The sequence below is a fragment of the Fringilla coelebs genome (assembly GCF_963513975.1).
Source record: "Fringilla coelebs genome assembly, chromosome: 2".
NCBI lineage: Eukaryota > Metazoa > Chordata > Aves > Passeriformes > Fringillidae > Fringilla > Fringilla coelebs.
This window is the reverse complement of record NC_140029.1, coordinates 15840259-15866355: the sequence shown is the minus strand read 5'-3', so window position 1 is coordinate 15866355 and position 26097 is coordinate 15840259. Positions and strand designations below refer to the sequence as shown.

The 26097-nt window shown below is 41.0% G+C and overlaps 1 protein-coding gene across 2 annotated transcripts in view; it reads right to left on the bottom strand.

Annotated features, from left to right (window-relative positions):
* BCLAF3 (BCLAF1 and THRAP3 family member 3) overlaps window positions 1-18833 on the bottom strand; it is a 33858-nt gene extending 15025 nt beyond the window's left edge. For both annotated transcript variants that reach the window (XM_084201156.1, XM_084201157.1), the window contains exons 1-9: window positions 18705-18833; window positions 10357-10428; window positions 7818-8396; window positions 6809-7474; window positions 4345-4523; window positions 3509-3623; window positions 3253-3316; window positions 2289-2407; window positions 459-573 (exon numbers count right to left, since the gene is read on the bottom strand). In XM_084201156.1, the coding sequence (XP_084057282.1) occupies window positions 459-573; window positions 2289-2407; window positions 3253-3316; window positions 3509-3623; window positions 4345-4523; window positions 6809-7474; window positions 7818-8396; window positions 10357-10397 (1878 nt within the window). In that variant the 5' untranslated portion in view covers window positions 10398-10428; window positions 18705-18833. The remainder of the gene's footprint in view (window positions 1-458; window positions 574-2288; window positions 2408-3252; window positions 3317-3508; window positions 3624-4344; window positions 4524-6808; window positions 7475-7817; window positions 8397-10356; window positions 10429-18704) is intronic.
* Window positions 18834-26097: the final 7264 nt, after the last annotated feature.

The window sequence follows — 26097 nt, the reverse complement described above, 5'->3', positions numbered from 1 at the left end:
TACCACCTACACCAGATTCAGGCCTTCCTTTTGTACCACTGACAACCAGAATGCAAGAGAGAATTCTTTTTCTCAAACTACTTAACATTAGCTCAGATTATCTGCTCAATAACAAGGCCTTCTATTTTATAATTTAGGTAATTACACCATTATGTGGAAGAAATGTGATATTAGACACAAACTTCTTTTATGAAAAGAAAAGGAGTGGTATCAAAGTGGTTTTAGTTCAGATGTACTTATCTCTTCTTCAAAAAATACCTGAGGAAGTATTGCACTAGAACTGTGAAATTATAAGTAGTTTTATTGTTGAGCACAGACAGAATATAAAAAAGCCTCATTCAAAATTTAAAAGGGCAAGACATCACAAACTGTTAAATTTACATCAGCGTAGACAATGAAGCAAAATATTAATTATACATCAACAGCGCACGAGCTACAATTTCTACATTTAGGCTTACCAGATGAGGTCTCCCAATAAATTTCCTGAAAGGTGGCTTAATGAACCTCATAGGCTTTTGGAAACCATCAACTTGAGATGCTTGTAACTTTGAAAGACTGCAGCTTTGCTGGTTCCTGATGCGTGAGAGAGAGAGAGTGAGAACAATTAATATCTAAAGCCACTGCATATCAACACCCTGTATTTTAAACTAGCTTATTCTAGCATCTGCATCACAAATGCAAAATGATAGCTTTTAAGTACGTTTTCCTAGGGCAATGAACAAATTCCTAGTCCAAGCTCAAACTGCACAGAATTCCACAGCAATGTGTATTCTCTTACCAAAGGCAAAGGAGCGGGGACAGTGCCCGGGGAGCTGCCGGCTCCGCTCCCCGCTCAGCCCTGCGGCGGTCACTGCTGCCCTCCGCTGGCGGAAGCGCTTCCTGCACCGCGCCCCTTCACACCCCGCCGCCCGCGCAGGCTCTACTGAACTCGCCCTTCCAAGACCTTCCCCATCCCACAGCTCTAGCTATAACACCTACATCCTCCAGTTCCATCCTCAGCAAGCAGCTGATTCTGGCTGTGGGCTTTTGCTTGCTTGTTTTTATTGTTTTGTTGGTTTTTTTTCTTTTTTTACCAAGAATATTGCTAATACAGATGCATCCACAAACTTTTAAATAAAATATTTACCATGAAAAGTAACCACCAGAAGTCAGAATTTGTATTTCACAAAACACACAAAGTTTTCATAGCTGCAAAACAAGTTAAGGAAAAAACCAGCAGCACACTTGATAAGCTCAGAGGCACTGCCAGTATCTCATGTGAGCTATTAAGGCCTCTCAACCTCAGGAAAATTCTACATATCACTCATGCCATTACTGCCCTCAGCCTGCATTCCCCTGACAGTGGAACCCCTGACAACAAACTCCAGGACATCCATACTTGGTAGTGAAATTTACACTTTTCACAAAGGTAAGCAGGACAGTACCTGGGGAAGTGTGCTGGGGGAAATGAAGCAATTACAGAGATTTTTTTTCCTCCACTTGTTGACCTTAAATTTTTTTGTTTCAAGAATCTCAAATACAAAAATTTCTTCTACAGCTTCTTAAGTCTGTTTTTCCAAATGTGTGTATTGCCATTAGTTGCCATTACAGACTGCATTTAAAACGAACAAGGAACAGCACACGGATAACAGTCTGCACAAGAAACTATGACTACTGTGTGGATACATTTTATTACACTCTGGAAATTCAATGATCAACATTTCTATTAACAGTCCTGGCCTCACAACATCAAAAGTGAAACAGGATGACTGAGGTTAGCAAACACCTTTGGGGCAGAAACCTTTAACAAACCTGCTGGAGGAATCCATAGGAGTAGAATGCTATTCCAAAAATCTAAGTTTTCAAATTCTCCAAGAATCAGAAAAATTCAAATTATTTGCTGATATTCCACATTTTATTACCAAACCAGTAGGGCAACAAAACAATATATTCATCCTAGAATGCTTTTACAGGACTGCAAAATACCATGAGAATGTTGTTACGTGGCACATTGAGGAGTTTAAAAATCTTAAACTTTTTCAAACTAACTTTGTCCTCTCTTCTCATTCAGTGCTACAGTTTGTGCTTGCTTTTCATTTTTACCCACTGCAGTTTAACCTCTTTCAAGGTAACACCTCATTACAGAGTAGTTTGCAATCTACGTCAGTTGGATTTCAGCCCCAGTCAAACTTCTAAGGCCTAACTGTGAAAAAGAATCACCACAAATGTGAACGTAACTGCGGAAGGGCCCTAAAATGAAGAAATAAGGGAACTATAGGCTTGGGCCAACAAGATTATTTGCTCATTACCTTGGAGTTACACCATCTACATGAAACACTCTCTCATCTTCATTCTTCAATCTCTCTTTTCTTCTCCTTTCTATATCATACCGTAGATCATTTGGATCTTCTAACACTCTTACAATGTTCTAGTTAAAAGGAAGGGTTGAAGCCAAGTTAGCTGCTAAGAACTGAACACCAACCTGCTTCTGTCCTTCAGGGGGGCAGCACCCTGTACATAACCTGTTAACATAGTTCAGCTATCTGCACACAGGACAGGTTTACATCAAGCCAAGGATCCAAAGTCTAAAGCAATAAAAAATGGTCCTAAGCAATTATCCTTCCTTGCACCATCTGCCTTTGTACAAGCTTCCAAACAACAGCGCACAGAGCACTGGAATTCTGCATGGAGTTGCCAAGGCAGAAATATTCATGTAAGTTTGAGCAAATCTTAGTAAGTTCTACTATCCTTAATCAAAGAGAATCTTCATGTACCTGTACTACAGAAAAGGAACGGTAACTAAATCATAGCAAGCAGAGCTTTAAAAGGCAAGATAGAAAATCTTATGACCCCAGATGAAAGCATGGGATAAATCAGCATTCTGAGGAATTATATGGATTTTGAGTCATTGTAACATTAGGGTAGAAGAAAAGTTAAGGCTTTTTGTAAACTCAGAGGAAAACCAAGAACCACACATCAGTCAGGGACTCAGTATTTACATTTTTTAAAAACAGACAGGGGTTCAAGCAGCAGGAATAATCACACTCCAGCTATTCAGGAGAACACATCTGCATTTTACTGCTCAGTGAACACTGTACCACAATCTGTAAATATGCTCAGGTGCGCATTTTTTCACAATACTCAGAACTACTGCTGGTTTTCACAGCATGCAAAAATTATGTTCCAATAGCAAGGGGAAAACATTCCTTATATGTATAATGTATGTATAATAACAACTTACTGCTTGCCAAAAAAGTTTAGCAATCAAGGTACCTGGGGAGATTCAGATGGCACGGTTCGTTTGTTCTGAAGTTCTGCTAGAGACATGTCAATCCTCCTGGAAGACAAAAATACTGCATAAAAACAAATGCCATCACTGTAAAAGCAAAAGCATTCTTGACCAGGCTACAGAATGTGTTAGAGATACAGGCAGGTAAAAATAATTAATAAAAACTTCACACTGTGTGAAGTCTACTGAAGATTAATTAACTTAATGCAAATAAATTAAGACCAAAAGTTCAACAATTACCTGTGAATTTCTGGATCCAGATGCATCTTCACTTCTTTTGTATTTGCACTTGATTTATCCTGAATTTTTGAGAAACGTTCATGCAGAGTTATGTCAGAGGATGCAAAATAATTTGCTGTGAAGAGATATTAAATACAAGAATGTTATTTGTAGTATTTGAAATGCACAGTGAGAAAATCTATCTTTTAAAAGATTAACTCTTAAGGATACCATGACAACTCTATTGAAATGAAATTTCAAACTATTTCCACTTGCAGTTTAATATTCACAAATGAAAGATTAGGCCAGCCCAACTTAGACAACCTTATTTGATAAGATTAAACTCAATTGTCAGCTCTACCATGGTAGTACCCAAATTACTTGAATCTATATATAAAGATATACAGATTCAGCATTGAACATGATGGAGCTGCCTAAACACTAATCTGAAAATTTAAAGGAACTATATATAACTAGAGACCTGTGATTACAGCAAAGCTCCCTTATTCCTGTCATGTTTTCTAAACAAGCAGGTTACTCTCCCATATTAGCATTAAGTCATTTTGATCTTTAATCTCCACAATAATGCCTCAGTTATGGCCTGAGACCTTCCTGCAGTCATTCTCCACCCAACTACTTTAAATCCTCATCCCACATTTTCCTTAAATACAAAAGGAAACCAAAATACAAAGTCAATGGCAAACACCCGAGACTTACAGGGACCTCATATCTAAACCACCAGCTTTGGGTTTAGTAATCCACATTTGTAATGTGTGTGAATATATATAAAAGTAATGTATCTATATACATCTGTAGTATATACATAAACATACATATACTCCAAATACTACAGCCACCTTTAACTTGATGAATAATTGTGATTATTTCCTGAGTAAATTCTTTTGATGGGTCGTTTTCAACGTTTTGTGTTACAGATGCCATGTGCTCAAACACTGGATGAAAATTTTCATTTTTTCTGCCAACAGCAACCAGATCATGGGACATCTGTCTGTCTGTAGTGTGACTAGAAGCAGTCCTAGAATAAAAAAAAATATAGTTTACTTTAAAGCTACTTTATAGTTTACTATAAATCTGAAAACTTGAAATAGACAAGTAGAACAAAACAAATTAAGATGTTCATTTTATAACTAAATGGGATTAAAAGCAAAAGATCTCATTTTGTTCCTTTTTTAGTTAAAAAACTAGTAAGGCCATAAGGAAGAAAATCTCTAATAAAATATGAAGAGAGAATTTCACTGTCAGGAATCTTTGTTTCTGTGAAGTATGCAATACAAAATTTGTGAATTTTAAATTTAATTCAACTAGATTATCAAATCTAGATAAAAATTAAGATCTTGATAGACATCTTTAGAATAATTCTGAAAGGCGGTTATGCCTGTGTCTTGTTTATAAGGAGCTACCAGGCAATTTTCAAGAACAGTGCAGAGATAAGAAAAAGTCTCACATCTTTAGGAACTGAATCATCACTTCAGCCTAGTGAAACAGCAGTGAAACTGCTTCAGTAGCAGTGTGTGAACTCAAGAACGTGCTTACCATCTTTTTGTACATTTTTACTCATTCTAAGTAAGTTTACACCCCAAATGGTTGCACTGCTGCTCAAAAATTATTTTGACAAGAAAGCCAACACTTCAACAACCATACTGTTCTTGCTGCAAGGAAAATGCTTGTCATTCTGAAATATAAATAAAGGACTCTAAGAGCTCAGATAAAAGATTTTAGGATGAGGACTTTTAATTGTTCGTTCTGCAAAGTGATTATGTGCCTGGCCATACTGTATTAAAGCACACAATACTAGAATTCCATACAAAAATTGCATCAGAAATAGCCTCTAGCAGATGCCAGAAATCATCTATTTTCCCCTAGCAAACTGGGAATAAATGCATGCAAGAAGGAATCCAAGCAAGCTCAGGCTTAGATATTTGAATTATCTACCTGCTCCCCAGGTTTATAAAGAAACTATTCTTCTCAGCTGAGTCATTTCAAGTCAGGTGTTTCTTAAATGCCTAAAGTAATATGAATATTCCAAGTCATCAGCTTGTGTAAAAATAATGTTCTTATGTTTGAAAAAATAAAATATTTAGCACTTTTGGCTGCAAAAGCAAACCATCCATACATTAGCTGCATTGATTACAGCTAATTTAATGTCTGCAAACAACTACCATGTCCATTGTGCATGACCTTCAAAAACAGCAGCAAGAGTCTCCTAGATAGAGGAATCATCCTATGGATTTGCAACAAAATCCAACAATTTTCCTTACATTATCATTCAGGAAGTCAAATCCCCATCCTAGCCCAACTGTGGGCAATGGGCACCTCCCTTTCCTCAGTCTTTAGTATTAGCCCCTTACATGCAGTAACCTGTCTTTGTAACTCTCCATTGTATTATATATTTTTTAAATAGTGCAAAGAGAAGAAAATTTATATAGATATTTTATTTGGGACAAGAGGCAAAATCCCTTTAAAATGAAGGCTGATCATTTTGGAAAGGAAGGTAATCTCTTCCAAAAGCCATTACTACCAATATAAGATATTCTGGCCTGCAACAGCATGACAAGAAGCCAGAAAACCCCGCAAGAATCTATCAAAACCAAGTTGCTTACTCTCTACCGTGTATTTATCATCTGAATTTTATACTACTGTCACTTTTTCTTCCATTGCAGCCAGCACTGGGAATGCTAAATACAAACACAAGTATTACACAGAAGACATTTGTAAGCAGACTCTACTGCTTTTTAGTTCTGATGCCTCAACAAGTTGCCACTTTGTTATAACAATAAATGACAACTCAGAGATCTCTCATTTTTCGCAGTTTTACTGAACTTGAGATCTTGAACATCTGAATATGTGCTTGAGATTTATGCATTTAAAGGTTAGCTGATTTTTAGAAAAAAGAAGGGAAGACAGTTTAAAAATACCATTGTATTTCAGATGAAACACAAGACTATGCTTATCTGCATTTGGGTTTTGGTCTTTTGAGGGTTTTATTTTAAATAAAAATAACACATTGACTTATCATAACCAACTTCTAAGTACAGGTTTGTATCAGGCATATTTACTCTTTTCACTTCCTACATCTCCATAAAACGTAGTTTTTTCGTTGGTTGGTTGTATTTGTTTATTTTAATAGAGGTTTAATAATTAACTTGCCCAGACAGGAAAGTTACCATTTTAGAAGAAATAAAACCAAAAAGGTACAATCATAGTTTGTCCTGGTTACCTCCTAAAGAAACCACGCTTCCCTCCAATATTCACAAACTGTAAAGAGACAGGAAGAAAGCAGAGGTGAACGAAAACCAATACCTGTACTTTGTCACCATTTTCTTCATATCCACTTTGACTGTGAGATGTTCTCTCATACAGTTGGACTCTGACACTTTCACATCTGAAACAGTATGACTTGCATCACGCTGACTATTGGAGGAATCTACGTTTTTCCTCAATTCCCCGTCTTTCCTCACTCTTTCATTCAGTTTGTTTTTAAAAGACCTCAGCTCAACATCTGTTTTGGAAGAGTTAACACAAGCATTGCAGCCCTTCTTCGAACTGCATTTAACAGGTTCTTCAACGTGCCGCTCTTCAGTCCGCCTCGCTCTGCCCCCGCTGCAGTAATCCAGCTCCTTGCTGTTCCGGGCACCCTTGGAAGAGCCGTACTTCTGCTCTTCCTGCTTCACGTACTTCTGAGCTCTGTCGCCTGCAAAAGGCTTCTCCCCGTCGGGATGCCGGCGCCGTTTGTGACTGTACTCATAGGCTATCTTTGGGACAGACCCCCCCAGGTGCTCCCTCTCGGCCGACCGGTGGGACTGCACACCCGGGTATCTCTGCTCCTCCTTTTCTTGGCAGGGTGGAAAAGAACGTTCTTGCTTCCACTTGGAATTTCTCGCTACATCTCCAGCGTCATACCTCTCCATTTCCTTAGCCCTTTTAGACGCGTGCCCATATTCTCTGTAATCGTGATCTTCAGGATACCTGTGTTGACATAAAGCAATTTACACTTGCACTAGAGAAGAAAGCGAGAACTTATATGTGCAGAATGTTGGACAGCAGAATGCGTGGCAAGTTAACCCATAATCCCTCGCGCCAAGGTACAGATGTGCAGGGGCTCTTAAGAGGGAAATATTATCCTTTCATACTCTAGCCAGCAATACGATTTACTTAAAAGACAAATACTTCACTACTACCAGTCGCCCATAATTAAACTACAAAGTGGCCAACGTGTTTCAAGGTGGATATCTTCAACTATAATGAAAACAGACTTTCACTTGAGGCTTTACACCACAATACCCAGGGTTTAATTATTTTATTCCTATACCTCTTCTGTAAAGAGCTCCTTGCCGTAAATTCATCAGAAACTCTTCTGGGTGACTGACCATACTTCTCTTCATGTAACCTCTGGTGCCTCAAGTCATCTTCATGCCATTTTCTTTCAAGTTTGCATGAAGCCCCTAATGGTCTATGAAAAGGTTTCATTCCTTTTTCATTTCCAGTGACTTTGTAGTGATCAAACATGTATCTGTCCTCCATTTTGTGCTGGTAAAACGGACGATCATGCTCTTTATAAGGTACTTCTGAGTATTTTGGTGGTAACTGGCATCTCCTATTGCTTTCAGTCCTTTCAGATGAATGTGTTCTGTAGGGCTTATGACTGTAAGCATCTTCCATGGGAATTCTTTTCAAGTTTGGTGAAGGTGACCTACGTTCATATATTCTCTGGTGGTTATTTCCGTGAGGTGCAAACCTGGAATCGCCTTGTCCATACTTTTCATCTTCTGCTCTCCAAGGCATAGGCTTTTTTGGGTCCTTACGAAAGCTTTTATATTCACAGCCATAATTAATATGAGCATGCCTTTGCCTATGGTGCTCTGGAGTCCTAAAAGCTGGAGATAAGGACCTAAAGCAAAAATAAAATCCACTTTGAGTAGTTCCATAAAATTAAATCAATTTCTTAATGAGAACATCTATTTCCTAAGGAAGTAGAGTTTAGTACATAATTTTAATCAGCTTGTGAAAAAATTAACACCAAGATATCGAAGTGGCATTTTTCTGGCTAAGTACCAGGCTTACTTTTACTCTGTTGAAAGTTTTCATAGTAAAAATACACACTTGAAATTGCATCAAGTCAATCATTTCTGTCTCTTTGAAGCATTTTATTTAAAGCTAAAAATAATTCCATATACATTAAGTTTCCACTACATTGAGAACAACTGTTATACATATTTTTGCACTTCTCAAGCATTCCCTATCCTTCATTTTCAGTGCAAAGAGAAAAAAGAAAAGGAAAAAAAAGCGTATAAAGAAATTTAAAAGGGGTGGAAAATGCCTTTTCATGTTTTCTTTGCATGCCAAAACAACCTTCAAAACTGAAAGACTGAAACATTACAAAATATATTTGAATTGTCATACAGGTAGGCTTTTTCCTGAAGAAAAAAAAAAAGTTTGAGAAAGATGCTTTGGCCTTTTGGATAATTGTATGTACATGTTCACACATGTATACACACACACTTCCACACTCACTGCAGCTTTTGCAATTAAAGATTCAATTGCATCACTCAGCTCTGCATTTTCACCTACATTCACCTAAATGAGGGCAACCTGTTTGGAATTGTTAGCCAAAATCTCCTTAAAATAAAGAAAAAACAGGAGGCCACTAACAAGAACCAGAAATAATCGCAAAGGTAAGTCCTGCTTGTACTCAAGTATTCACTGCACACTCTTTAGTAAAAAACATCAAAAACCAAGTTGAAATAAGCTACTTCCTTTGTGCACATATTGCAAATGTACAGTTTGGAAGAACTATTTTCTCCATTTCTGCAAGTAAGTTCAAACTCAGAACCACAGATGTTCCTAAAACCATAATGGCTGATTTCCAACAGCACCTACACTGTGGCTGCCATCCCACATTGGTCTGGTTAGGGCTTGGATTTTAATGAGAGCTGGGGCTGCCTTTACTCAAACGACAATCTAGTGTGGACATAGGTAGGATTTCTCTTTTCAAAAACAAAAGAAACAAATAAAGAACCCCACACATTTTTCTGTTATCCAAACTCCCTTGGTCTTGGTCATCACAACTTAAGTCTGTTTTGAAGAGATACCCAAACCCAGCAGTAATTTCACATTCTCAAAGCTTGAAATTGTATTCCACCCTCCTGGTTTTAGCACCTCAAATTTGTACTGCAAGTCTTAAAAATGAGGGAGGTAACTCCCAGCATGAAGTAAGCTGGATGTTATCCTAGTGACAAACGTCAAAGACGCGCTACTAGGCTAATGTCCAAGGAGAAGGGCAATGATTCTCACATTTCCACATGTTTTCACTCTGTGTTATGCTGCAAGGCATGTCTAACTGTGCTAAAGACCAGTTTACAAATCAGCCCCAAACTTCAGAAAGTCCAGAGTGTTTGAACTACAAAACATTTTTTAAAGGAAAAAAAAAAGACAACCAACCTATTTTTTTTTAACAGTTCCTCCCTGTTTTGCCAAGAAGCAAAACAAAAGTGAGTTACAGACATTCAGTACACAAGGTGGTGCTTGAGAAAAAATTACTAGAAAAATTAACTAGTTTGGAGCTTGGATTTATGCTTAAGGTAGTTGTAAATCCCAGAATACAAAAGGTGAACAACATTCTTGGCAGATTGCAAAAACTGAACACTTCCAGCTTAAGAGAAATTGTAATAAAATCATGAGTTGGGAAAAAAATTACAGGTGTTCAGCTGTACAGTAAACTGCAAATTACAAAACACGCTTTAGAAATTGCAATTCTGCATGCTGATTTCTTTCTTTAATGCAAGTTTTAGGTCCCAATTATAAATCCTTACATAGAGCTACATTTCAGAACACAAGCTGTAGATATTTACCTTGGTTTCCATCGTGGTGATCTTGATCTAGATCTTGTCATCTTCTCTCATGTGTTTATCAGTTTCTCAAAGCTGTAAAAATGATATCATTTACTAGTCTGATTACAAGTTGCAACAGGAAGTTTTTTCAACAAGTGTAGTACTAGAAGCTTCAAAGTTAGGGTGAGGTGTACATTTTTAGGATGTTTTACTTAAAAGGTAAACCTCTAATACCAATTTTAAGGCAAGCAACCTTTTCTTCTCTAGTTGCTGATCTTAAAACACAGTATATTCTCTTTATAAAGATTTAAATATTTGATCATTGTTCCATTTTTCTTTCCATTTTGTATTGCTATCTATTCAACCTGCTGTTAAATGCTAATAAACTCACATTGCTGCATCAATGAAAAACATGTTAGTATGTGTTGAATGCTGTAGATGATAGAGGGGACAAAGAGACAGTTTTAAAAATAAAATCTATAAAGGAAAATGTTTTTGCATCAAGATATATCCTGAGCTTCATATATACTGAACTTTAAATTTGTCATATACACCAAAATTTTAACGTGGCTGCAGACTTCTTGTAAGCTTTAACTACTCCATCAAATCTTAACTGCTAGGTCATCACATCCTCCATCCAAATCAAACCAGGTACAAAAGATCACTTTTTTCATTGTTGTACTTCACCTGCTAATAACCTACTAACTAGACACACACCAAATATACAATGGATGCACTATGACAAAGTGCTGCTCCAGACTCCTGGAGGTAGCTCCCAGCAATCCTTCTCATAAAAGCGATGAAATAATGAAAAAAAAAACCCTAGGAACTTCATTTAAAAAGTGATGAAAGTATATACAAACTCACCAGTAATGGACTGGTGAACAGGAATTGAATGATTGTTCATTATTTAGCAAACACAAAGGATTAAATCAGAATGAAATTATTGGGTAACTGGTTAAAAACCGAAGTTTGGACCACATAACCATGACTACAGATTTAGTTACCACAAAATGCTTTAAAGGCCAGAAATATAGAGGCAAAAACAGATCTATCAACACCTCTAAAGTTAATGAACAACCAACCATTTGAAAGTGAAAGAATGCACCCAGGTCAATGCTAATCTATATATGCTATGGTATTTTCTGTAACTTTTTGTACAAACACTCAGGGAGACAGAAAACTAGTCTGAGCTAGCAAAGTATGGCGTTTCTGACACTCCCAGTGCTCAAATAATTCCTTTAACTAAATCTTTTGCCTAATGAACTGAAATTGAAAAGGGAGAAAAACACACAAGCTTTAAGGCCCTACCTGAAGTAGTGTGCACCCACCCACTGCCTCACACCCCTCAGTCACACTGGTTGCTCAAAGTATCACTCCTTCTATACTTGACTTTTTGGTATGATTACCTCATGGCTGAAACAGCAGTAACTTAAGAGAAGAATATACAGCATACTTCTGCTGCCTACCCCACAAGCAGGCATTAGACAAGCCACCCCCTAAACTAGAATCTGCTCATCAAGTTCCACTGTAAGCTAACCAGACATCTATTTGCAAGATGCAGCAATAGCTTAGTTCTGAAGAAAAACCTGTATAACTTATTTTTTGGCTCCAAAATCAATCTTTTCATGTAACAAAGCACAAGGTTGTAATTGTTGCAAGGGATAGTGAAGCAAAAAGAATACAACCCCAAAGTACCCCCAGGACAAGATAAAGCATTTGTTCTCTGAACTCTCACATATGAAGTTATCACTGCCTCCTACAGCCTAAAGACATATCTGAGAACTGCATAGCATGATTAACTTCAGGCCCTTTGCTTGAAGTCATACTAGTCAAAGTTAGATGTGATGCTCCAATGACCCTATTCATTATTTTTCAAAGAAAAGTAATATTGTGATCAAAATAGTTTCCTATATTTCACCCATAAAAACACACCTCACAAAACAGTATTTCAGAAACAACAACCAAAAAAACAACACAGTCCCTGGGTAACATATTCTAAAATGTGGCACATGTCCAACAAGCTTCAAAGATTCACTACTACCATCTCTTCTGGTAAACTTTTAGAAGTGACAGTGTTTTCACATGCCAATCGAATTCTTTCTACCTTCCCTTCAATTCTGAACTTTATTCCTAATTTTCAAATGGGTATGTAAACACTAAAAAGACAAAAGTACCATTAAACTCCACCCAACCATCTGTACAGAACTTGATCTGCCAGACTGATAAAGCTAGAAACTGGGCATACATAACAACCAATTCCCTATTCTTTCTGAGACTGGCTAAACAATCATACCTAAAAGCGTGAGAAAGACTGTGACAGCACATCCTAGATCTTGCCTTAGGATAAGGAGGACTGCTGTAATTTCCAGTGATGACATTCCTTTTGCTTAGTGGAAAGAAGTGTTCATCTAACTCACCTCCTAAAAATGACCCACGCAGTAGGATTTCCTCACAGAGAAACACACCACATGAAGGCAGCAGACACTCCCCCCCAACAAGGCTCCCAGTGTAACACCAGAATTGCAAATTAATCTATCCAGAATTTGTAAACATTGCTAAATCCAGGTTTAAGTCACCTCAGCTAGATCAGCAATATGGCTCCATACCAAAAACAAGTTTTTGTAGGATGGTATCAGGTAGCAAGCCTGTCAGTAGCAGAAATACTTGAATCAAGTGAAGGCCCGAGAGTTTCCAAGTAAGACATCCGGGTGCTTCTGTAAAGACAGGTCATGATGGAGCAGAGGTACCAGGACCTGGCTGCTCTGGGCTCTGAATTTCTCCAAAATATTCTGCTGGACTTTGGGAGACACTGTCACTGTGAAAACATGAAGTGTTGGAATGCATGAAATAGAAGCCTCTCTGAGTCCCTCAGAGAGAGAAAGGAATGCAGGGATTGAATTGGAACCTTTGTAGAAACTGAAATATATTAAGCCATACAGGCATGAAGTAGGAGTGTAAGTTTTAGTTTTAAGTAAGCAGAAATATATTTTAAGTGCCTTAGGAGACTGTGATAGCTAGTCAAAAGCCCTAAAGCCTAGTTTAAAGTTCAGTAGTGATACCTTTCAAAGATTAACTGAGCTCCAGACATAATCAAAACATAGCAGAACGTTGCTTACATTTCTAGACAGAACTACAGGTAGATTTTGTGTAAGAACTGACTATTTTCGCACATTACAATTAAGCTCAGATAGTTGTAGGAAGAATGTTTTAGAATTTTGTTTTTAGCTGACTGGATGATTTATGAACAAAACCTCTGTATTGGTTGTGCAAAAAAAGGTGTGGTAGTAGCTTCTGCTAGCTGCTCCTGCTGCCTCTGCTCAGAACATCGGGACTCTGTGCCAGAAAGCTTTTAGCACAGACTTTAATACTCTGAACTCTTCACCTTCAAGCTGATGCATTCATGCAATAAACAACTTTACAACAATCAACAATTGTCCCTGTCTCTTTAAAGACCCAAGACCCATGCATAACTTAAAAATGAAGAACTATTTTTTTAACTAAGCAGCATTATTAGGTTCAGAGTGCTGCTTGTGTTTGCTACGTTACAATAAGTGACTCATTGGAAGAGTTATCAGTAACTCTGCTTAGATAGTTTTTAAATATTAATGGGACTCCCACCTTTTATTTTCTTTCCCTTGACTTTTGGAACTGGACTCAGACAACTTCCCTCTTGGGAGAAATGGCCTCAAGCCTGCTACCAGCTCTCCTTTAATTCCACCCTTGGGATATTAGTGTTTTGACAAGCACAAAATGTTTTTACAAACCTGAAAGGAGTATCTTGAGACAAGTAAATCAAAAAATGACCAGAAATTGTATGGGATGTGCCAACTTGAACATATGTTCTTCCAGAGAGGCTGTAGATTTTTCACAACTAGCTCTCCTGAACAGAACAATCTTCTATCTCTTTACTTTCTCCAGCATAAAACAAGAAATCACAAATGACTGCAATCATCTACCTGCACAGAAGGGAACTGGAGCTCTTTCTAATGCAAAGAGCCCCAAATTAGTAAGACACCAAACAACCAAAATCCTGGAGGTAGGAGCACAGACTGAGTAGAAGCAGCTAACTCTACTGGAGCAGACTATAAACCTGTGTTTTACATGACTTTTTGGTGCCTTCCATCATCACATGGAACAAACAATGGAAGAAACCTTATTCAGGACACACAAGGGCCAAACCAATACTAATAGTGCTCATCACCAGGGAGCTGCTCCTCAATGCCTTTCACCTACAGTGAAGAAGATGCCATCCCCCACCCCTTTTGGAGGAATTGCCTGATCACCACTACAAACCTTTCAGAGGAGAGAGGGACAAACAGTCTCATAGGCTGGGTGCCGTGGCAGACAAGAAGGCTGACACTGACACTTGCTGTGAAAACTACCTACATCACTATTCTGTCTCTCACTTCACCCAAAAAAGATAAGAAGCAGTTCCAAGCTTTTCACTGACTGCCTTCTAGGTGGAGATCAATCTGAAGCTGCAAGAGACACGCTGAAGTTTGTGTTGTTGCAGTGTCTGTCAAGAAAGAAAAGCCAGGAATTGAGACAACTATGTCTTTGACAGAAATACAATCAAATTAAAAGCTCAGCTGCAATCCAGACTTCAAGTTGGTTTTTTGTTGGGTTTTTGTAGGTCTGCAATACAGAAAGTGATTTACACAATTGTTAAATGAAAAGTATAGAATTGGTAACTTCTCTACTGCGTAGGTTGAATCTCCACTGATTCAAAGGCTGTCCCATGCAGTGCCCACTCCACCCACTATCCAAGCAGAACACAAGCCTGGCACGTTCTTGCTCATTCATCTTTGAGGCAAATCTTATCAACTCCAACACCAAATCCTCAGGAAAAAGTGTAAAAGCAGAAAAACATTTCCAGCAAACCAGTCTCAATGATTCTGAACCTGCAACAGGATTCCTGTAGTCAATGCTTCTGAGACAGGCTTCAGTACCATCCACTGTTAGCACTGTTAGCACTGTCAGCACATGGAGGCGACTCCCATCTCAAGGCACACCACCTCAGGGAAGGACATGTGTAACAGCTTTGAAAGCTATGAGCCAGAAAAGCTAAGTCAAGTTTAAGTCAAGGGCACACACCCAGCTGAGACAAATGAAACTTGGCTGAGGGATTTCTAAACCATTCCCTCTTTTAGAAAACACAGCTAGTAACAGATCAATGCAAATGACTGAGAGCCAAATTTCCAACCTCAGTTCTCTCATAGGTCTCTGATATTCAGCAGTGGCTCTTTATGATTACAGATCCCTTCTTCTGGGCTTTTATCACTCTTGGAGCACTTTCCACCTCTCCGTGGATATGCTTTGAATCTCCACAATATTTTGTGGCAAGTCTGAGGTGACTGCAGCCTCACAGCCTAAATCCTCACCACCAACATCATCAGGGAGATAATCCTTTCTATCCCCCCTCCATTTTTCATGCCATGCTATATTTAAGAAATTTCCAGATCTGGTCCACAGCACCTCCCCAGGCAGCTGTGGCAGAGCAGCTAGGAATGGAGGGCAGCAATGGCAGGAGGCAGCACCACACTCCTGCTGAATGTGTCGCCCCTCAAGATGAGCAGCTCTGATGCTCCACTGTCTCTGATGAGAGACTGGGCCTCTGCAGCAGCAGAAGCACCCCTTCAACCTACCAAAACCACATCCACTTAGAAGTTGTCCTCCCGCTCAGCTTTATCCCTGTTCTTTGGGACACGCTGGGGACAGTAGGCTGTATGCAGGTATCCCAATGCCAAGGACTGTTAACAGACAACCAGGGCATCAAGCCAGCGAAGAGCCAAGCAGGCACCTCTGTGCCAGGCAGGGGCAGCATGTGGGGATTGCTCTCCTCTGCTTGCTACACAAATCACAAATAGACAGAGATAAAAATAAATTATTGTTCCCCTTTACACTCACAGTAGGATGAAGACTTACTACAGAAAGTACAAGCCTAGCTCAAGCACACAGAATTTCTTAGTGGACCACCGAACAAATTTTAAATAATTGCTTGAAACACATAGAAAATATTCCCCCATGCCTGCATATTTCATCAAATGAATAAAAATAACTGAGTAGGTCTACAGAGCATATAACTTTTTAGTGAGTTCTCATTTAAAATCGACCCATTTAATTACACTAATTAGCAGGCAATGCCTCACCTTTGCAAAAGAACAGATTAGAATGCCAACTTGGAAAGACTGAGCCGGATAAATCCCTATCACATAATAAATAAGGTATTTCACTTTCAAACTAATTTTTCTACACAAAGAAAACCCAACCCATAAATATATTAGCGAGCCATTTCTATAACATGTTGAATTAGAGGCCATTAACACCTGTTCAGTACAGAACCTTACAGCACCATACCCAGCCACATCTGCTGACCAGTTTCTAAGGGGACACCAGGGCGTGTTAAAACTGCATATGTCAGTCAGAGACAGAACATAACAACTTCCTGCCTACTGAAAGCTCTCCAAAACATACAAACCATGATGGAAACCTCTGATTTTTCAGCTTGGCATCACAAACTACCAGAAAACCAAAATAAGATCCTTCTTTATTCAGAATCAGTGGTGCTGCAGAGCAGCATTGCCAGGAGGCTGGGAAGTCCAGGCTGCCTTCCCCAGTCACACCACAGAAATGAATCTTTGCTGGAAGACTCAGCCATGCTTCCTTCCTTCCCTGCAGACAGCAAGCACCTGCTGCTACCCAAGAGGAAAAGCAAACCTAACTGTGTGCAGCCACATCCCTCACCAGCTTGTCTGCAACACCAACCCAGCCTATGTTACCTCCTGAGAGGTGAACACCCACAAGCCAAGACTGCACCAAAATCAAGCCCATCTTGTCCCAGCACAGGCACATGGAGAGTTGGTTTGATGACTCTTACAAAAGCAGTGGCAGAAATACCAGTTCTTTTGCTGAAGGCAGATGTGGAGGAGTGCATGGACACTCAAGATAGACAGCGGTTTATCAGGATAACAGGGTGTGTCACTAAAGGAAGTTAATTAATTTCAGTTCACCTCATCAACACCAATATTAAAAAAAAGGAAAAAAAAAATCCTCAAAAGGGAAGAATCATCTGTGTCCTCTGCCCAGCCCTGTGTCAGGCTGGCACAACACGACATTCTTCACCAAAGATCCTTCCATGCCTTTTGCATATTTCTTCCCCTCCCTTCCTGGCATCCTCTTCCCTGTTCTTCCTCCAGCTATCCACACCCAGCAGACTTTCACAGAAGATTCACTTTTCCTTGAGGTCCACAAACACACAAAGTAAGCAAGCAATTAAAACCTCCCTGCAATTTGAGCAGCCTTTGTTTTAAACCCTTATAACTCAAGAATCTGAACTATATTTATAAGGACTAGAGGCATTTAAGAATGGAGTAGAAATTAGGTGTTGCTGTCCTAGGTGGAGTTGAGCCAAGTGAGGAGACTGCTATCACCAACTCCTGACGAGACATTACCGCCCACTCAGATGTATATGAAAAAAATTGTGCCTAATCAACTAAATTACTTAAAGAAGTCTCAAAACCCCTCAGATTTGTTCAAATCGGCATCAATTCCTCTTGCTTTGGCTTGACTCGATCTAGAAAATACACTAAACTAAACCAAACACATACTGAAACTGAGCTATGACTGTTACACAAAATCTGTACCATTCTAAGTTTTTATAAAGACTTTAACTGGTGTGACAACATATAAATTACTGGAAACCGGGACTGTTGGTATTTATGCATTGCTCACCTCTAAGGTGTCCTTACAGTAACAGTGAGCAGCGACCTCAGCTCTGCGGTGCTGCCGGCCCAGAGGGTTCACAGCAACCCGGGTGTTCTGGAACAGTCACGACTCGGGGGCACGGCCGACAGCCCCGCGGCGGCTCGGCTGTGTGCCCCTGCCCTACGCTTTGTCCCCGGCCCTCCCAAACCTCCTGCCGGCCCCCGCGCACCGCACCACGGCACACACGCTCCGTACAGACAGGCACACGCGGGGCGAGGCGGCTCCGGGTGCCGCTGCTCCGGGCTACCCCGCCGTCAGCAGACCCAGGATGGTGCGGCACAGTCCCCGCCGAGCTCCCATCCCCGCAGCTCCGCTGCCACCGGCCAGCAGCGCCCGGGCCAGAGCGGGGAGCGAGGGCGGCAACTACCACTCACCTCCCCGGGCCGGGCTGGGCCGGGCTCACCGCCGGCCCTCGGTAGGCGCGGCGGAAGGCGACGGAGCCCCGAGTACCCCGGCCCGCTCCTTCCCGGCGCGCAGGCGGCGCTGACGGGGACAATGACCGCAGCAGCCGGTCCCCCTGCCCGCGGCACCGCCCCCGCCCCCTCGCCGGGCCTTACCAGGCCCCGCCGCGGCCGTAGTACCGCCACCGGCCCAGCACTCACCGCCTGCGGCGCCGCTCCCGCCGCTCCTCCGGCCGCCGCCGCTCCGCCCCGAGCAGGTGCCCGGCGAGCCGGCGGGGCGGGTCCCGGCGGCCGCGCCGGCCGCGGCTGCTCCGCACGGGCGCGGCGGAGAGAAAGGGCGGGCGGGGGGCGGCCCGGAAGGGGAGGGGCGGCGGGGCCGGGCGGGGGCGGCTCCGGCACCGCCCACTGACCGCCCCTCTCACACCGGGGCCCCTTGCCCGGAGCCCCGCCGTGCTGCTCGGGGTGGGCCCGGGGCAGCTGGGTCCCGGCCGCGGTAGAGCAGAGGACGGGGTGCACTGACCCTTTCCGGGTTTTGACTTCTGGGCACCCCCTCGCCTAGAATGCCCTGTGGAAAGCAGAGCCCTTGTGTGACACTGGCAGCCAGGAGGGTCAGCCGTGTCCTGGGGCACGTCAGGGACAGCATCGCCGGCCGGGAGAGGCAGGATCTGTCTTGCTCTGCTGCGCACAGAGGCGGCCTCACCTCGAGAGCTGGGGGCAGTTTTGGGCGCCACATTATTAGAAAGATATAAAGCCATTAGAGAGTGTCCAGAGGAGGCCTACGAAGATGTCAAAGGGTCTAGAGGAGAAACTAAGAAGTGGCTAAAGGCACTTGGCTTGTTCAGCCTGGAGGAAACCTCGTTGTTGTCTACAAATTCCTCCATGAGGGGAAGTGGAAGGGCAGGCATTGATCTTCTCTCTGTGGTGACCAGTGGGGCAGGACCTGATGGAATGGCCTGAAGTTGTGTCAGGGGAGGTTTATTTTGGATATCAGGAAAAGGTTCTGCACCCAGAGAGTGGTTGGGCACTGGAACAGGCTCCCCAGGGAAGTGGTTACAGCACCAAGCCTGACAGAGTTCAAGAAGCATGTGGACAGAGTTCAAGAAGCCCAGACACGCGGTGTGGTTGTTGGGGCTGGCCTGTGCAGGGCTGAGAGTTAAACTCAATTCTTCTGGGTCCCTTCTCACTGCCCCTTGGGCCCAAGGAGCAGCTGGCAGCTCCTGTGCAGGGCCAGCGATGGCCAGAGTTGGGCAGGCCCCAAGGACCTGGGTTTCCTGGGCAGGTATCACTGGGCTTTCACTGGTCTTGGCTGCACTGTAGCGGATCAGGCAGGAAAGTCTGGACCAAAGCCTCCCGAGGCCCAACAGGATTGCCCCTGGAGCTGCACCCAGCGTGGTGCTGCTCCCAGCCTGCAGGTAAGGCAGCCATGGCTCCCTCGTCTCAGACTGCTGCTGCTGCAAGGGTCGAGGCACCTTGCAAGGTGTCAGGTAGTGCTCTCCAAGATTTTTGCAAGATCCTGGAGTTCCCGTCAGAGCATGCACTAGAGGATGGCAGCACTCTCCTTGCCTGGGATCAAATCAGTCCCAGTGTCGTGAAGGCTCTTTAGGCTGCTGGGATGCATTAATTCCCTTGATTGCCAGTCCTGATAGCCAGCAGGCCCAACAGGTTTGGTGTCAGTTTTTCCTTCAGGAGCTATAAACAACAGAATGACACAGTGAACATACTGTAACCCTTTCAAAACAAAGTATCTTCTTCTGGCTGAAAACCACTCGGAAATAAATTTATAGATCACACAAAACCAAGGAGACACTGATGCTATCTAGATTGGATTGGCGTCTGAGACTGTTGGTCAAGGATCTTGAATACTTTGGTGTCTTGCCAGATCAACTCATGAATATAAATTTGATTCAGCACAGATGCAGGCACACAATTTTGTTTTAGACCAAGCATGGTTTTGATGTTGTTTTTTTATTTTTACAGTAGCTAAAGGAAGCCTAGATACCTGATACAGTATCATTACAACTGCAAAGGCAGGCGATATCTGATCTGGTGTAAAGCTTACCAAGTTAACCTTGTCAACATTTTTTTTAAACAATTTAATTTAAGCGAAAAAAAGAACACGACTCATCCCTCTGTGTTATGCAGTCTTGACATTTTTGATCCAGCTGAGAGCCATAGTGTTGCATTTACTCTGTCATCAAGCCATGGCCTAAACAGGGTGAAGTTATATTCAGTGAATAGAGAGTGGAGAGGAAGGCTTGCTTGCTTTTGGCCCCCCTCAAAGGGATGGTCTCAGTTTCCTTATGTTCTGACAACCAGTGTGAGCTGCCAACTTTGACTGTCCTTTGGACTTTTAGCTGCTGACGTCATCCTGTCCTCCTTTTATAGGACTGATCTTTCAGCAGTGCATTATTTTCAATTTTCTGTCTTCTCAAGCCTGAGGATTGTAGGTGGGACTGAGGAATCCCTTGTCACAGCTGTCAATCCATTTGCTGTCTTTGTCTGCAGGATCCTGCTTGGTTCTCTGTGGACTCAAACACAAGCAATCCCACATGATTTCAGTATAAAAATATTTTCTGCATTCACCAAAGCCCTTTGAAATTCTCATATAAAATTATAAGATTATTTTTAGCTTTATTTTAAATTTAGCTGTAGCATTTTCCCAATTAAAATGGACTGCAAAATATTTACTGACCCATAAGGCACAGAATTAAAGTGACAAAACTGCACCAAACAACACTTGCTTCCTCTTTGCCATGCTGGAATTTTTGTTAATAGAAGTTCAGGATGAGAACTGGCTCCGTGAGCTTTAGATGGAGAAAGTGAAAATGAAGCAGAGAGATGCCATTGATCTGCACTTTGCCAAAAAGCCTGGTCCAGCCTGGGTGGTTCCACCAGATAAGGTGCAGTCCCAGTTTGCAGTGGGCAGTGGCAGTATGTGGGATAATCACTGTATAGGCAGCCACCCTTTCATTATCAAGATTCAGAAAATTGAACTAACAGTAGAAAAGATTTGGGCTTACTCCCTGCTTCAGCTGGTGTTATAGTTTGCCTGTATGCAGGGGACTACCTCTGCACTGAGACTTAAAGCAGATTTGAAACTAAAACCAAGCTCTCAATACAGACACACAGCCTCTGAGTGCATAGGGTAAACTTCTACATGACATAAAATATATTATCAGATTTCATTATCAACCTATTTCCTTGATGTTGCCTCAGATGATCTTGATCCAACTTATATGTATGGATAGCAGGATGGATACTATCCTGATGGATAGTAAGCACACAAGGATCTCTGTGGTTAACACCATGTAGTCTAAGTAAAAAACAACTTACACATACTTTACAAGTTAAATTTATATTTAAATCAGGGTCTATTAGTAGCTCCACAGCATCATTATTCTCCACCTCTAAATTGGGAAGGCCATTCTATTGCACAAGACTTGGCAATTACTGCTTATTAAGACTAATTATTTTAATCTATTTCCATGTTTTATTTCTAATTAAGTTTCATTAGAATAGAGAATCACTTTCATATTCCTTTAATGCTTGATTTAGTAAACATTCCCTTTGGAAAGAGCACAACTGTGGTTTGCATGCTAAATACCTGGAAATGATGAATGGAAGTTACCTAAAATTCAAAAGCAGGAACTAGCCCTTGACAGCAGACAGATCTTATGGACCTGTTCTTTCAAGGAGGCATTTAATTTTCCACGTAAAATATTACTCTTGATGCTGACCTTTGCTGAACCATATTATGCTAATTAAAAAAAAAAAAAACAAACCACCATCTCCTTGATTGCTGGCAAGGTCAGGCACAGAAGCAGGCAGAGAACAAGGAAAGTGCTCCCCAGGCTGTGCTGAGGAGCATCACCTGGACTTTCCTGCAATGCCAGGGCTGACCACCACAGCAGCTGCTGCTGAACACCTGCTCTCCCACTGAGGTGCACTAGATAAATGACATTAAAATCTTGTTGTGGAGTGGTTTGGCTTGGTTGTCATACACAATTCATTATGGTGTCCACAGAGCCTGTAGATGGTGATAGTTAAAAGGGAAGAAGCATCTTGGAACAGTAAGAGAGGGTCTGGTGGAGTCAACACCCACAAGATGATTTTGATCCACCATCAAGAACTGCTGTCCAGGGTTAAATCATAGTTTTACCAAGCAACCTCTCATAATACCTAAAGGGAAATGTTTTCTTTTGTACTTCACTATCTTGTTATGCCTGCTGATTAGGTTTGCTTAATGGCTTCAATAACTTGGATCTCTGTTTTTGAAGGAGTTTCACATTCATGCTTTCTTCTTCTGCCTCTCATCCATTCCTACACCTAGTGCAATCAGGACTTTTTTATCAAAGTGCTTTCACCAAACCACAGTGTGTGTCTCCTGTTATGAAATGAGAGTGAGCTGCCTAATTCTTTGCAGGCATGCTGGTCATTTGCTTCCTCTAATGGTAATAAAAAAAAATTTCTATCATTCAGTGGAACAAAATTAGCTAAACCTCTAAGTCCCTAGCACAGGAGCATCAGCTCTTTCTCTTCATTTATAAAAAATTAGACAAGGGGTTTAAGTCAATTCCTGAGGTTATTTGACAAAGGAACTTCAAATCTGTAATACCTTATGCAGACAAGAATATGTTACAGAATAAAGCAATAACCTCTGAAATCAGTCACAAGAGCTTTCTTTAACAGTTTTCTGTGGAACTGTGACACTTTTTCCAGTTTAGGCTCAAAGCAATAGATAATGACTTCCTCCTTCATTGAGGAAATACATCCTACATTTTTTAGCCTCGAAATTTAAGGAAAGCTGGAAAGTAATTGTTTAATTAAAACCTGAAGGAATGTGAGAGAATGACTAACTGCATGACTTGGCTCCGATAGCATCACCAAATTACTCTTCAAAGACAGCCTCCAGCAAGCCTGGGCTCTCATGATGTAACAAAGCCAGTGTTTTATTTATAAGGTTATCGTGGCTTTCCTGTAACAACACATGAAAATGTGCCATTGCTGCTGGGCATCCAGCCCATGTGAACTTGGTAGGATGTTGGCAAAATACCAGTGAAAACAATCTCAGTGTATGAACTAATACCAATGTGTGACATAAATGCAGTAAGAGGATTTTAAAAACAAAGGCTTTGAGCTTATCATCCAAGAGGCCAAAGTAGATGAATTTGAGGAGGAAAGCAGAGGTGCAAAAAGGCTGCAATTCTTTCCTTGTACTAGACCCAGGTCCTGGCAAATGACAGAAGAAGAAATTGCAGTAAAACAGCAGGATGAAAGTTTGAGGAGAGAGAAAATTTTTAAATGTCCAGCTTGAGACAACATTGTGGGCATGACTGATACTGATTTGCCTTAGGAATTTTAATAGTATTTAATTTTAATAGTAATTATGTAGCAATAAATATGTGTGAAGTGTCTCAGCATTCTTCAGTGACTGTGACCTTCACCCATTCATCAGCTCATTTATTTACTAAATCCACCAGCAGTTTCATTTGCTACAGGACACCTGCCCTAAAGCCCAACACTGGCCCAAGAACATTGGCATAAATTAACCTTATAAAACTGTAGATTAGAAATACAAACTCTGCTTGCCAGAAAGGAAGAACTTCTGACCCAGTCTTGAGCTGGGGAAGTTTTAGCCATGTCTGACCAGGACTGTACCTGTTGCCCATGCCAGCAGGGTTTCAGTGCTGGCCCTGACACATTACTGCGCACAATCAGCCCTTGAAAGACTCCTTGGACTTCTGTTTCTCTGCCAGCTGTGGTGTGGGCAGTCTTTGTCCAGGAACTGAGAGAACAAACCCATTTCAGCAGGCAACAGCCAGAATTTGTATTCATTTGAATTTCTGTATTTAAACTGATAAGAGGTTTAAGAAAAAAAAGTGAAAATTATTCCTGATTGAGATTTCACACCAGGAAAGTTACAAGTTACTCCATAGAAATTTAGTGCTATAAACCCCCACAGCTTAGCATATTTAAGGGGCAAAAAATGATATTACAGACAATGCTGCCATCTGTATTTTAAAAGAGAGGTTACTCTGAAAAGGGATGTGTGTGCATGTTAATATGGGGTTAATATGTATTGCCCCGATCCTGCTTACTGTGCTGTTGACTGAATTTGGTGACAGGGGCTATTATTTCTAGAAAAAAAAAAAGTATATACAGACAGAGTAATTTCCCAGATTCTGAACATCTCTTACAGACATTAATTTCTTTTTCAGTAATGCAATTTTATGTCCTTGGGTCCATTATTGTACCATGTCAATCACCTATAATTGCAGTGAACTTCCAGTTATTCTTGTGGGCACAGCAAGATCTAAAATGATATGCAAAGCTGCTGGTTTAAGCTGTTAATGCAACTATTTTAAAAACTTATTCTAAGAGAAAGGACTTCCTAGAGCACACAGTTCATTGCTTACTGCTCCTTCTATTCCTTGGATCTCTCCTGCGTCATATTTGATTTTTCCCTGGAAATCATTAAGGCTTGATTATAGCAAGGATACACATCTATTTTCGTAAAGCTCCCAAGTGAACATGACACACTATCTTCCAGAGCCTCTATTTTGATCCTGAAAATTGCAGGCCTCAGGTAATCATCAAACCTACTAGATTAAAAACATTACTAAGCTTGGTCTTGGATAATCAAAATGCTATAAAACATATACAAGCTGCAGAGCAAACAAGGCTGCTGGGAAGAAAACAAGTATCTAAAATTTTGGTGATCAAGAAACCACTTATACTTTAGGTAATAGTTTTAAAAGCTTAAATATAATTTCTCTTAGAGTTTCTGCCTGCAGTTTTAAGGACTTTTCTGCTTCACATGCTTCAACAGACGTGTTAAATTGGAGTGAACAGCATCACCCCCTCTTCAGCTGTAGGACATCATGAGGATATGATAAATGATTGATGGGATAAAAAAGCAGAGGAGAAATGAACATTCTGACTCACTGTATTCTGGACTGGCATTATTGCACTAACAGCAATAACCAAAATGCATCTGAATATTTAAAGTTTTCTGTTATTTTAAAGTGTATGTATTCTGGAGAGATTGAATTTAAATCCTGCTTTCCTGAAAGTGAAAAAGAAAATCCAGAGAAAATTGCATTCAGTCATAACATACAATATATTTTCCATATTTTAGCATAGTGGCTCAGCAGAAATAATACACTTTTGAGAATTTAATATTGATACTGAAAATCAATATCCTCAATGTCAGATAACTGACATTGGCCCTTCAGGTCTCTTTGTGCACCCACGAACAGTGGCAGCATAGGTGAACCACCACTCTTCACTCTCGTTTTGGAGCCAACTAACAGCCCGAACAACATTATCCTGAAATGGAAGCAAATGAAGAGACTTTTTTCAGTTTCCACCTTGCTCCTGAATAGGGAGGGAGTCCCACAGGTCACTAAATCAGGAGAAGGGGCAGCATATTACCACTGATTCATTTGTGCCACTTACAGGACAGTCTCCCTCTTGAGTAGGACACAGGCCAGGCTTAGAGAAAACAGGATATAAACCTCAGAGTCTAGATTTCAGCTCTTGAATATTGAACTACCTACATTTTAATACAGTTTAAACCTTAATGAGAAGGATG